At 39.5% G+C, this 12,468-nt stretch overlaps 1 protein-coding gene across 5 annotated transcripts in view; it reads left to right on the top strand.

The window, feature by feature from the left end:
- The window catches only part of NRG2 (neuregulin 2), a 209,013-nt gene that overhangs the window by 167,724 nt on the left and 28,821 nt on the right, over positions 1-12,468 (top strand). For 4 of the 5 annotated variants that reach the window (XM_020799420.3, XM_072998398.2, XM_072998401.2 and 1 more), the window contains one exon: positions 4,872-4,930. In XM_020799420.3, the coding sequence (XP_020655079.2) occupies positions 4,872-4,930 (59 nt within the window). Of the gene's footprint in view, positions 1-4,533; positions 4,611-4,871; positions 4,931-12,468 lie in introns of all 5 variants that reach the window. The other variant, XM_072998400.2, reaches the window with a different exon arrangement.

The raw sequence follows: 12,468 nt of genomic DNA on the forward strand, positions 1-12,468 counted from the left end.
GACCATAAAGAAACCAGACCGCCGAAGAATTGATGCTTTTGAATTGTGGTGCTGGAGGAGGCTCTTGAAAGTCCCCTGGACTGCAAGGAGAACAAACCTATCCATTTTGAAGGAAATCAAACCAGAGTGCTCACTGGAAGGACAGATCCTGAAGCTGAGGCTCCAGTACTTTGGCCATCTCATGAGAAGAGAAGACTCCTTGGAAAAGACCTTGATGTTAGGAAAGTGTGACGGCAAGAGGAGAAGGGGACGACAAAGGATGAGATGGCTGGACAGTATCTGCAAAGCAATCAACATGAAATTGACACAACTACGGGAGGCAGTGGAAGATAGGAGGGCCTGGCATGCTCTGGTCCATGGGGTCACAAAGAGTCGGACACGACTAAACGACGATGACGAGGTTGGTATGCCATTTGGACACCAACCTGCTACTTCATGTTACATCAAGCAACCCTATTTAGACCACACCAATCTGTATCATTGCAATCACACTGTATGTGAGAAACATACAGGCAACAGTGCCACCAAATTAATGTCAGCAAAGATTATGGAGAATTCATTACAGCTAATTTACTGGTGATATTATACTCCAAAACCTTGGTCCAAGAATGTTGGAGACATTATAATGAAGATGGTACTTTTTACACACAATGTATCCCTTTAAAATTTAGGAACTAGAATACTAGAGAAGACAGAAAAAATTATGGATGAGCTTATACCGTTTCCCTGAAAATAAGACCTAACCTGAAAATAAGCCCTAGTATGATTTTTAAGCCCTATCCCCCAAATAAGCCCTAGTTAAGTGAAAGCCCGCCCTCCACCATTGTGTAGCAACCCGAAGAAGATGACATGGCTGTATTTGAATAAGTGTAGATTGTTGTATATGAAAAAAAAGCATCCCCTGAAAATAAGCCCTAATGTGTATTTTGGAGCAAAAATTGATATAAGACCCTGTCTTATTTTTGGGGAAACACGGTAGATATGTCACCTATTTGGAGTTTTCTTTTGATTTGTGAAGAAAATAATAAAGATTTGCTTCATAAGGAAGTGTTCACATTCTTCTGGATATCAACAAGAACAGACGTAATAGCAGCAAGTTGGAAATCAATCAGCCATTTGGAAGTTAGCCAGCTGGATATAGCCAGTTGGAAGTCAGTTGACATTCTTCTGCAGGGTAGTGAGCATGGAAATATCAGCCAGCTGGAAGTCAATCAAAGTGTTTTCTAATATAAAATGGTGCTAAGAATTAGAATTAATGGAGATTTAGCCAAACAAATTATGCATCAAAAACCAACTTCTATTATATTTGAATGTATGGACAATGGTAACTGAAAGAGCAACATGATATGACTTTCTCTCAGGCCAACTACAGATACTAGAGATAACCTGAGCTCAAAGAGAAAAAATACTTGTGAAAGTCTCTGAATGTCACTGTAGGAAGTTCCTTCATCTCTGAGATTAGGCAAATGATCTTGCTTTGTTTAGGCAATTAATGAGTTAGCTTTTTATGGATGGCAGTATGTAGGGTGAAATATTTATTACCAATATTGCTAGTAAAAAGGAATCCTTATTCAATAGCATTATGTAATGCAGACAATATGTCTTGGCTGAAATCCAAAACATAGATTTGGATTTTAACTAGAATAGGCCCATTGAATCCATGGAACATACAGGGATTGACTCACCCTGATTCAATGGGCCTACTCTATTTACAACTTATTGCTGGGTTTCAGCCAATATGTTAAAATCATTATTTGAATATTGATCATTGACTGCAATAAAGAAATTAATTAATTACTTTGTTTGGTGATTGGTTTTCAGGACTTCAGTACAGAATTCCTCCGAAGCCTAATTTCATAAACCTAGAAGTCCCCCTCAGTCACTTTTCTGTGAGATTAACATGCTTTCAGCTTTAATAATGGGCTTTATTGAACATCTGTTTTTGGCCTAATACTTGCTAATCTGTGAAAAGATGTTAGTGCTTTAATAGCACAAAATGCACACACACAAGAGCACATATTAACTCACTAAATTTTGTCATTTGTTGCAATTATAATTATTGTTGAATATTAAATGCTAATGCATTCACAGAAAGAAACCCAGGGAAAAAAGGAAAGATATAATTGCAGATTATTCCTAGTCCTGCTTTGGAGTGTTACTCTTTATGGTATATGGCTTCAGACATTCAGCAGTGCACTGATGCATGATTTAAAGTTTTTTATAGGGATGTCTTCAGACCTCAAGACTCCTCTGTTGTGTGTAAATCAACTGCAACTTACATGGTTCTATATAATTCTCTACAATAAAGCTCACTATTTTCCTTCCATGTTAAAGTCTGGGTGTGTAAGGCCATCTAGATGTTGTTGAACTTCAAATCTTATAGTTCGTCATCATAGGTTTAGGGCTGATGGGAGCTACACTCCATCAACATCTGGAGGACCATATACTATATTTCCTATCCTTGTTCTATGTTGTTCTCCAAATTGTTCTGCTTGGTTTTCAATACCATAGAGTGGTGTATATCAGTTCAGAATACTACTCACTACTTTCATTGCCCCATCTGGGGGAAAAGGTCCTATTTTGCTCAACTCATCCCCCAAGTTTTGACTATGAAATTCATGTTCCCCATTTTTCAAATACTATTTCACTTGCTTTCTCTAGGGAGGCAAGATTTTACCCTGAACCTGAATAGTGGCTTTCTTTTCAATTCCTGTTTAATATTTCAAGAACCACTTTTAAAATATAATTTGCATTTCATAAAGTCTGAATAAATTGGCCCTCAATCTCTTCCGTACTTTTTCCCTCAGACTTCTTTATTTAAGTGCAACAGCAGTTGGATAAGTTTGGCAAACAATCAATTTCTATTGCATTTTTTTGAGTAGCAATAAAGGCTTCGCTGCCAGTATGCTTTGTGACTTGAAATCAATCAGCAAATACACTTTATATTCAAAAAAATTCTCAAGTACACTTTGCTTTTTGTAGTTTATTTTTGGCCCATAACCTTAATTATACTGAGAAATTTATAGTTTCTATAATAACCCTTTTAGAAACTATTTTGTAAACAAATAAACAAAGCAAACTGAAGCACCAGAAAATTAATCATTCATATAGTGCTTAAATTAATTGAAACTGCAGCCTGTGATTCATTTGACCTTGATATATATTCACTGATAAAAGAAAGCAAGCAATTAATTTGAACCAAAAGCATAACAGATGGAGACAAGAACACTTTAGTCCTCATTTGATGATGAAAGTTTGTGTAAATGTGGTCCAGAAATATACTCACCCCACTATGCTGCATTTTCTTGCCCAGAAAGTGCCAATATCATTTGGTCTGAATGTGATGTAGGAGTATGAACCTGTCAAAAATAATCTACAATCCAGTAATGGAGAATATGGGTTATTTTACTGTAGTAGCCATGCAGTCAGAGAGAAAGACAGAGAACTGAAGCAAAATAGTTTCCCATGAATTCAAATTCAGATTGTGCAGAAATGAAATTTTATGGAAAGTGGTCTTGGAATAAATCCAGCACTATATTGGAATAAATTCCATATGGAAAAATCCAAACATACCTAGCTGTAGGTCAGCTGGCAGGTTTAATCCCCTTCCTTCCCTAATCATTAGCATTACAGCAAGAATTTTCTGCTTAGCCAAGAAACATAGTTTAACATTTGTCAGTACTAAGTAGTACAATCCTATGTGTTTTTACTCCACAGTAAATCCTGATTTCAGTGGGACTTACTCCTTATTGAGAATGTATAGCATTGCAGGGTAGATATCATGTCTGCGAAAAGCACTTGATATTCTTCCCTGATCAAGTTTTAAAAGAAGAACATGCTTTTCTCTGCTGATTTCATTTGAGCCAGAGGACATTATTGCTGAGTTTATGGCCAATGTGTGCATTTTCTTGCTAAATATTCAAATGATGTGTTTAGCTTTACGTTATTAATTAACACAACTTATTTTCCTTAGCCAACTGAGGACTTGGAATCCAGCATCAAACAATCTGAGTGGGAAACTGACAGTCCCTGAGGTCATAATTTTGCCACACATGATTTTGATGAAAAATAGGAAGCAGCACACAAGACTATTACATTCCTCATTATTGCTCATCTAAAAATTGGGGTATTTTAAATCCTAGGCACATTTTCCCCAGCCCTGGTGTTTCTCAGATGTGTTGGACTACAACCATTGACCATCCCCAGCCAATATGAGGACGGGGGAGTGGGAGTACAGTATATTCAGAGGGTTTGGAGAGGGCTGCCCTACTCAAAGGATAGTGCTCCCATTTCTCACGGCTGAAGCCAGTTGCTCAGGCTTCTGAGTGGTGATGACGAGTCCAGAAAGCATGGAGAAGGGGGCAGAGCAGTTAGGGAGCCCTTTCCAACATAGCAAAGATTAAGTCCATCTATCTTACTTGAGTTGCTTTGATTTTTTTTTTTAAATTCATCGCTGTGCACTTTTATTTCTAACCATAGCTTCAAGGATGATGCCAGCCTTGTTCTGTGATTTGTCCCCTTTTCCTCCTCCAGATGTCCAAATGGATTCTTCGGACAGAGATGTTTGGAGAAACTGCCTTTGCGATTGTACATGCCAGATCCTAAGCAAAGTATGTTTGAAGACAAAAATTGCACCATACTACTTAAAATCTCCTGGGTACAGCGCTGGATTTAGAGTGGCATAGTGAGGGTGTTCTTTTGAGCTAATATCTGGGCTAAGGTTTAGGGAACACAGGTAAGGGACCAGCCAGAAGTACATCAGGAGAAGACTCGAAAGGGAGCTAAGTTGGCATCAGAAAGGGCCTCGTTTCAGTCTGCTTGGATATCATGCTATCTTGTTTCTCTCTTTCTGGTTTTCTTTCTTTCGTTAGGTGTCCGAACGAATTCACAGGGGACCAGTGTCAGAACTTCGCAATGGCCAGCTTTTCCAGTATGTCTCTTTCCACTTCTCTCTTTCTCTGATTTATCATAGCACACTGTGTGACATCTTTAAAGAAACTCTTTTCCCATTTCGAGCCTTCGGACTTCTGCTGTTTGTTTGAATGGTTATTGACCTTCATTCTAATCCGAACAGATCTCAACTAGTGCTATATACTTCAGGTAGAATCTAAATCTAGCAAAGGGCAAGGCAGGGTGAAGCATGAGCTGCCTAGAACATTTCATCCTGCGTTCCCAGGGATGGATAGCTTAACTTTTGAAAAAGAGGCAAGCCTGATTTTGGGGATCTACTGTTGTGGCAGTAGGACAAGCCGCATGCAGCTTTATAGCCCAGTGGCTAAACAAGTTGTTGGGAGAGCCAGGAATTGCTACTGTTGGCGGCTGCCAAGAGATAATACTGCAGTGTGCTAGAGCTGCAAACCTAAGGCATTTATCATGGCATTTTGGATGAAATCCATTGGCCCAATGCCTAGATATTCCTGTACTGATCCATCTCACCCCAAATGTTCCTCCTGTGGCACAGGTGCAGGGAATCTGCTAGGGTTAATCAAACAAGTCCCCTAGCATCATCTTGGACACTCTGCAGTTCAGTATTCATAGGGAATTCTGGCAGCTATTCAGAAAGAAAGCTCTGATCAGGCCTTTCCTGGTATTTGCTTTTTAGATGTAGCACAAATTTGTACCTAGTTGGGATCAAATTTGGAAGGCTGGTCATAGTACTGGATGGGAGATTCTACTACTCCAAAAAAGTGTTTGTTTTTTTTCCAAACTCTGATCAGACTTTCCATTGTGTTTGTTTTTTCAGATGAAACATAGGCTCTTACTCATTATGGCTCTGGATTAAATTCAGAAGCTGTTCCTTGGAGGACAGCTTGTTCTTATTTAAAAAAAAAATGGGAAGGGAAGCATTTGCTAGCTCTACCTTCCAGTCCCATCTTCCTTAAAATTGTCCTCATTGGTTCACCCAAGTGAGTTTTAGCTTACTACAATCCTTTTCTGTTAGGAAGATAAGGACAAGGTAAAAAAGCAGTGGTGGTTCCTGCCCTAGTGCTCAACTAATTAAGGGACACTCCTGGTAAGCACTATGCCTAATGCACTAGCCTGTACCCTAGTCCATGGGATTATGCATATCATGACCAGGTTACCAATTAAGGAAAGTAGCTTGTGGTGGAGGATATAAATCCAAAATGCTGTATACACTTCTCCGTTGAATTGCACAGGTCTGAACAGCATGGTTTTGGTTTTTTGAAAATGAAATATTTCAATAAATCCATCTTCAATAAATAAATAGTCAGTAAATACTGTGCCACCCAGAACGCCATGAGTAACACTGAAGGTGTCGAAGTGGTTTACTTTCCCTGAGCACAACATCTGTAATTCAGTGTCTAGATCAGGTCATAAAGCCCTGTAAGACTCATTACACATGGTATTGTAAGGAAAGGATTGTTAACGCTATGGAAGGGAACTCCTGTTAGAGAGAACTGTTCTCTCTCTCCCCCTCTCCTTGTATGTGTATTGATCAGCTATTTATGCTTTGAAGTTATGTTTTGGGGATGTAAGAATTATATGAGGATTTTGAATTACCTGGGTCTGGTGCCCCTAACCCATTGTTGAAGGGACAAATGTAATTTGAAAGAGAAAAAGAATGAAAGAAATAAACTTAGGCCCTCTGGTCTGGATCATTTATGTGGCATTTGTTAACAGCTGGATTGCCTATATGGGGCTTAACTGAAGTGGGCTGGATCGGGCTCAGTTGGATTGCTTACTGTCAGCTAGAAGTTTGGTATGTCATTTGGTGTGGCCCTTGCATCCAAATGGCATACACACCTCAAGAGACCTTGCTTGGCCACCTCCCTTATGGAAACAACAAAAGCAGTAACAAAATAAATCCTCCTCCTTACTGTCCTCTGGAAGGAAATTTTCATTTTTTAAAAAATTACTAGACTTATTATAGACTTATTTAAAAATGCTGCTTTCTTCTAACCTTCCAAGGAGGAGCAGAGCAAATGTTTTAACTTTTCAGTACAGTATTGTAAAGTGGCGAAGCTGTCTTCTTAAGCCAGTTAACAATACTCTGTGTCAGGAAACTAAAAGTGGAAGGGAAATTTAAAGCCCCAAGGTTCCCTTTGGTTTAGTTGCAGTGATCACATATTCCAGAAATGAATCAAAACAGAGAGATCTTACCCACACTGAAAAAAACAGTAGCTCCTGGCAAGGGCTCAGACAGGTGCAGGAAGGAACGCTCTGGAGTGGGGTGATTTGCTCTAGCAATTATGTCATCTGATCACTAGCAAAAGGAAAAAGAAAAACAGCCCACCCCCACGGCAGACCAAACGGCAAGATAAATACCCATCTGATTGTACCCAAAATTGCATTGCACACCAGTTCATTCAGTAATAAAACTACAACTTTTTTGATTCCTTAATTTCAGTATGAATCTTAATAATATTAAACCTTAGCTCAATACAAGTTCTAGTTAATAAACATATTTCTCAGTATGTTTTATGAGGATAATCTATATCCCTCTTCAACGTGCATGATGTTTTTAATGTACTATATGTATTTGTAATTAAATTAAACAAAAATAAGAATAATCAAAATCAAAAGTACATAAAACTAAAATTCAATAAAAGGAGTACGAAGGTAAAATAAATGTCAGTTGTTTCTAAGCTCAGGGTCCAGGCTTGTCCTGTGCCTGAAATAATATAAACAGTTCAATTTTTTCATGCCTTGTGCAAGGAGGTATCCAGTACCTATTTTTCCAAATAGGAATCTCCACTTACATACCACAACTGCTTTGTGTAAGTGTGAGGTCCCACATGACTGCATCAGCAGAGTGTTATCCTTCACCAATGCTCAACAGGATCAGATTCCAGCCAGGATTTCCACTGCCAGTGTACGATAGTGGGCCAGAGAATATCCCACAAGTAAGTGAGGAATATCTGGGCGAAAAAATGTCAAGCCTAGAATGCAAACATACTTTCTAAGATTTCTTTTAAAAGGAAAGAGAGCAAAATTTGCAGTTTCCACTACTGAAATCTCTTTAGTGAGCACACTTCTGTCATGCTTTCAATAGCTGAAGAAAGCTAGGATTTCAAGTTCCATTAAAATATATAGCCATCACCAATCTCCTGTATAACCAAGCCTTTTGAGATTTCATTGAGGCCCATATGAATTGGAAACAACTTAAAATGCATATTTAAATGCATACGAGCAGATTGTTCCAGTGTTAAAAATATAACTAATCTATTCTGTTTACATGTAGTTATTAGTAGAGATGGGGGTATTCACATTTGTATACGACTATAAATATCACTGTCTCTAGTTATTAGTTGAAAGGGGCAGCCTTTGGAAGAAACAGTCAACCAGAAATTAATCCCTACCAGCTCCATTTCCAAAGAAATTAAGAAATAAACTGTAAAATATTTTTTTCATTGGGCAGTGTGGTCAGTTTTCTCCACTGTGTTTCTATGTCCTTAAGGGCAATTGGGGCAGGTGCCAGCTAACCATCCCTAAGGGGTTTATTATAATCTCAGTTGTGCCATGCCTTGTGCACGGCAACCTTTAAAGATTTTTTATGTGTTAACTTGCAGATTGGAGATAACTTTTTTCTCTTTGTAAGCAAAGTTGTGAGACAGTTAACAAAATTATGGGGCAATTACACTCTGAGAATTAAGCTACTGGCCATGATTCTTTTATATTAAATGGATTAATTGGACTGGGGCTGAAAGACAGGTGTGAGTTCATAAAGGATGAGTTGTTGAGCCCAAAATACAAGCCTATAGAACATGTTTACTGAATTTAATCCTGGAACCTTAATTTACAGTTCCCAAGTGTTCTGAAACATAAAAAAACAATGTGTGCAATGAGAGAAGCAGTTATCCACAAAAGCTAACCTCTGTCATTGTGGGGCAGATGAGAGCTAGGAGGTTGTTGCACCTGCTATCAACCTGTAGAAGACAGCTGTACCCTGACTCAGATAGTAAATCAGAAGTTTCCCATTTGAGGTTTATCCTTGCTAGCCATGAACCAGTTGTGTTGAGGAGACTTGTGGCAGTGGCATAGCATGGCATAGGCATAAAGCCCAGCCTAGATCTGCCAGAGTGCAGGAGTAGCTCTCATTCTGATGAGTGCTCATGGTTCTTGATTCCCCCACCATCACCAGCATCATTCTCTCTGCTTTGCTGTAGGGTTGTCTGGATGAGTGCCCTTCCTATACATGCTTCAGGAACTGGATGCTTATCTGCCTGTAGTGCCAGCTGTAATTGCAGTCAACCAGCATGAATGACTGCGGCAACATAAAATAGATATTGTTGCACAGGGTTGCACAATACAGTTCTCATAGACAGCTAACTATACTATTACCGCTCTCGAGCCATAAATATATGTGGCATTTAATGTAGTTTCATAGGTAAAACTAGTCAGCTCCCTCTCACCAAGGAGCTTACTATCCATATACATTATAAAGAATTCTTGGAAGTTTTCTGTGTACCCCTTCATAATGAAAAAATTACAGTTTGGCATTGCTGTGCTTTTCCTATGAGGACACTTTCTGAGACAGCTACTAGAGATGTTATCTCTTCCCATTAACAATGTCATAGTGCTTTATGGTATTAGTTCCTTTTAAATTTTTATGTTAGATGTGCCAAATCACTTTTATTTTTCCAATACTTGAATATTCCCTCCAACCTGATTTATTGAATTTTGAGTGTTACATCTTTAAATCCTGTGGTTCAGATTCTCCTCTTTAACAGTAACAAAGAACAGAGTGTTGGAAAGAGGATCCAGATTAGGTATTAGGTTTTCCCTGTGCCATTTTCCTGCTGAAAATACTGCCACACTCACACTGCTTCTTTTGTTGGGATGCGGTTCAGTTAATCACTCCCGACACATTGCCATCATGTCCTGCCTTTTGTCCCATCCCACCATTTGTTATTAATTTCAAAGAGAAGATTAAGAATCCTAAGCATGGAAAGCAACAGATATAACTAATTACATATTTAGTTTGATGATGAGGTTTTTTCACCTTTGTTCCTAAGAACATGTTTGAAAATCATTTTATTCCTGGGCTCCTCATGTACTTTAAAATAACTCTTCTCATATCCTATTCCCACATCTTATCTGTGTTGAATGGTTAAGAGATCCTAATAACAACAACATTAACAACAACAGCTGCAGCAACAATAACAACATCAGCAATAACAACAACAATAATTTAAAATTTTAAAAGTGAGGGGGCAGAATAAGCATTAGAGTTGTTTTCCAAAAGGCTTGAAGGAGAGATCTCTCTCTTCAAGGTTCATTTGGTTTCAAAGCTCAAGATTAGAGCAGTGTTGATGGTCGTGATCCCATCTTCTTTATTGGTGTGTGTGTATGTGTGTGGGAGCTTCTCTTTCCACAGGAAGTATATTTTGTTTTGACTGGAGCCCTATATGGGTGTTTGTTGGGGTCACAAAATGAGAAAGCTGATGGGCTTTGTGATCACAAGTAATTAGTATAGCAAATAGTCTCTTAGAGATAGAAGTTAAAGAAGTCAGCCGCACACAGGGATGTCTGCCAGCAGTGCTCCTGATGGATGACTACTGAGGAAGCAGAATGAGAAGTCTTCTGTGCCCTGCCCCAGGAAGACTGTGCTTTTTTATTAACCTTACAAGCTCACATATAGTTGACAGTGTACAGATAGTTGACAGAGTTATGATAGGACAATGGTTACATAATACTATTACGATTGGCCCAAGGAAAGGCAATTAAGCAAGCTCTCTATCGCCTGTGAGAAAGAAGAATGGTGGGCAGCCATGCCCCTCAGAAGCAGCTGTGATGTCATCCAGGAGGGTTTGCCCTCTACTGTAGATTGAGCCAACAGATTAGCAACCTTGGGAATGGCACTCCCACATGTGTTTTTTATATAAAGCCATTCAGGGCTTTATACTTTGAATTGTGCCCGAAAACAAACCGTCAGCCAGTGAAGCTGTTGTAACAGGGCAGTGATGTGATCCGTGTAACTCGCTCCAGTCAGCAGTCTGGCTGCTGTGTTTCGGACCTGCTGAAGTTTCCTGACATTTTCGATAGGTAGCCCCACATAGAGTGCATTACCGTAACCCAGCTAAGGCATGTGTCACCCTGGCCAGATTACACAGTGCACTAGTTTTAATTTAGCAAATGGATCCTTGGCCGCTGCCGTAACCTGTGCATCTAGGCTCACAAATGAATCCAGGAGCACCCCCAAGCTCTGCACCTGTGTTTTCAGAGGGAGTGTAACCCCATCCAGTACAAGTTGCATCCTCATTCTTTGATCTGCCTTTTGACTGACCAAGAGCATGTCTTGTCTGGCTTAAGATTCAGTTTATTTGGCCCCATCCAGTCTGTTATTGATGCCAAACACTGATCTAGATTCAAAACAGCTTCCTCAGGTTTAGGTGGCAAGGAGAGGTAGAATTGGGTGTCATCTGCATACTGGTGACATTGAACCCCAAAACTCCAGACAATCTTTCCCAGTGGTTTCATGTAGATGTTAAATAACATAGGAGACAAAACAGAGCCCTGAGGAACCCTGCAGGCCAATGGCCAGGGTATTGAACAGGAATCCTCCAGCACTACCTTCTGAGTTCTCTCCCCCAGGAAGGATTAGAACCACCATAAAACAGTGCCGCAAGTCCCATCCCAGAGAGACGGCTCAGGAGGATACTCTGGTTGATAGCATGCCTAGAGAGGAGTATTGTTGCTCTTCCCTTCTCTACTGTAATTTCCATTTCTTCATGAGGCTGAAGAGGGAGGGTTCAGCTATCCAGACGAGGTATCCCCAGGTGAGTCAGGATCCTGGAAAAAAGCTCCACAGAGAGTAGAGTACTCCATTTTCAGACTTTCTGCTCTCCACATTAGGTGGCTGTGGTGATCCCCCTTGTGCCCTTTATATCTTTGGGCTCCACAAGGTCAATACGCCCTTTTCGCTGCCACCAGGTATTCTCTTAATACCAGTTCAAATCCCACACACATATAGGAGCTGATCATATAACTTAGGAATCAGGGGTTTTCAATTAAACATTCTTTTATTAATGAACAAATCATCAGGAGAATCAAACATATAACTGTTTCAGGTGTTCATATATAACAAATCATGTATTCAATCACTGGTATTTCTTATGGTTATGAGTTCATTCCTGCTTGCTCAATATGTTTTACTCTTTCAACTTCCTATCTTAACCCCTTTTTAGCTATTCCTAAACCCTAGCACTCTCTCCACATCTTCTTGTCCCTACTTCTCTCTATCCCTATCTTATTCCAACTCTCTTCTAACTGTCTCTCCCAGCTGTCTAACTGCCACTCTGACTCCGCCCCTCCTGCTCTATCCCTTGATTGACATGCAGGAATGACATCATCTTTTGGGTTCCACTACATACCTCCCCCCTTAACAAGTTTGTTCCATGGAGTAAACCTACAGTGGTTTGCTCCATGAACAACATAGAAGCAATTTACTATTTCCTCCAATTTTATAACAATAACATTACACATTTTTTATTTTACATTAATACT

Source organism: Pogona vitticeps, chromosome 4, assembly GCF_051106095.1.
Source record: "Pogona vitticeps strain Pit_001003342236 chromosome 4, PviZW2.1, whole genome shotgun sequence".
NCBI lineage: Eukaryota > Metazoa > Chordata > Lepidosauria > Squamata > Agamidae > Pogona > Pogona vitticeps.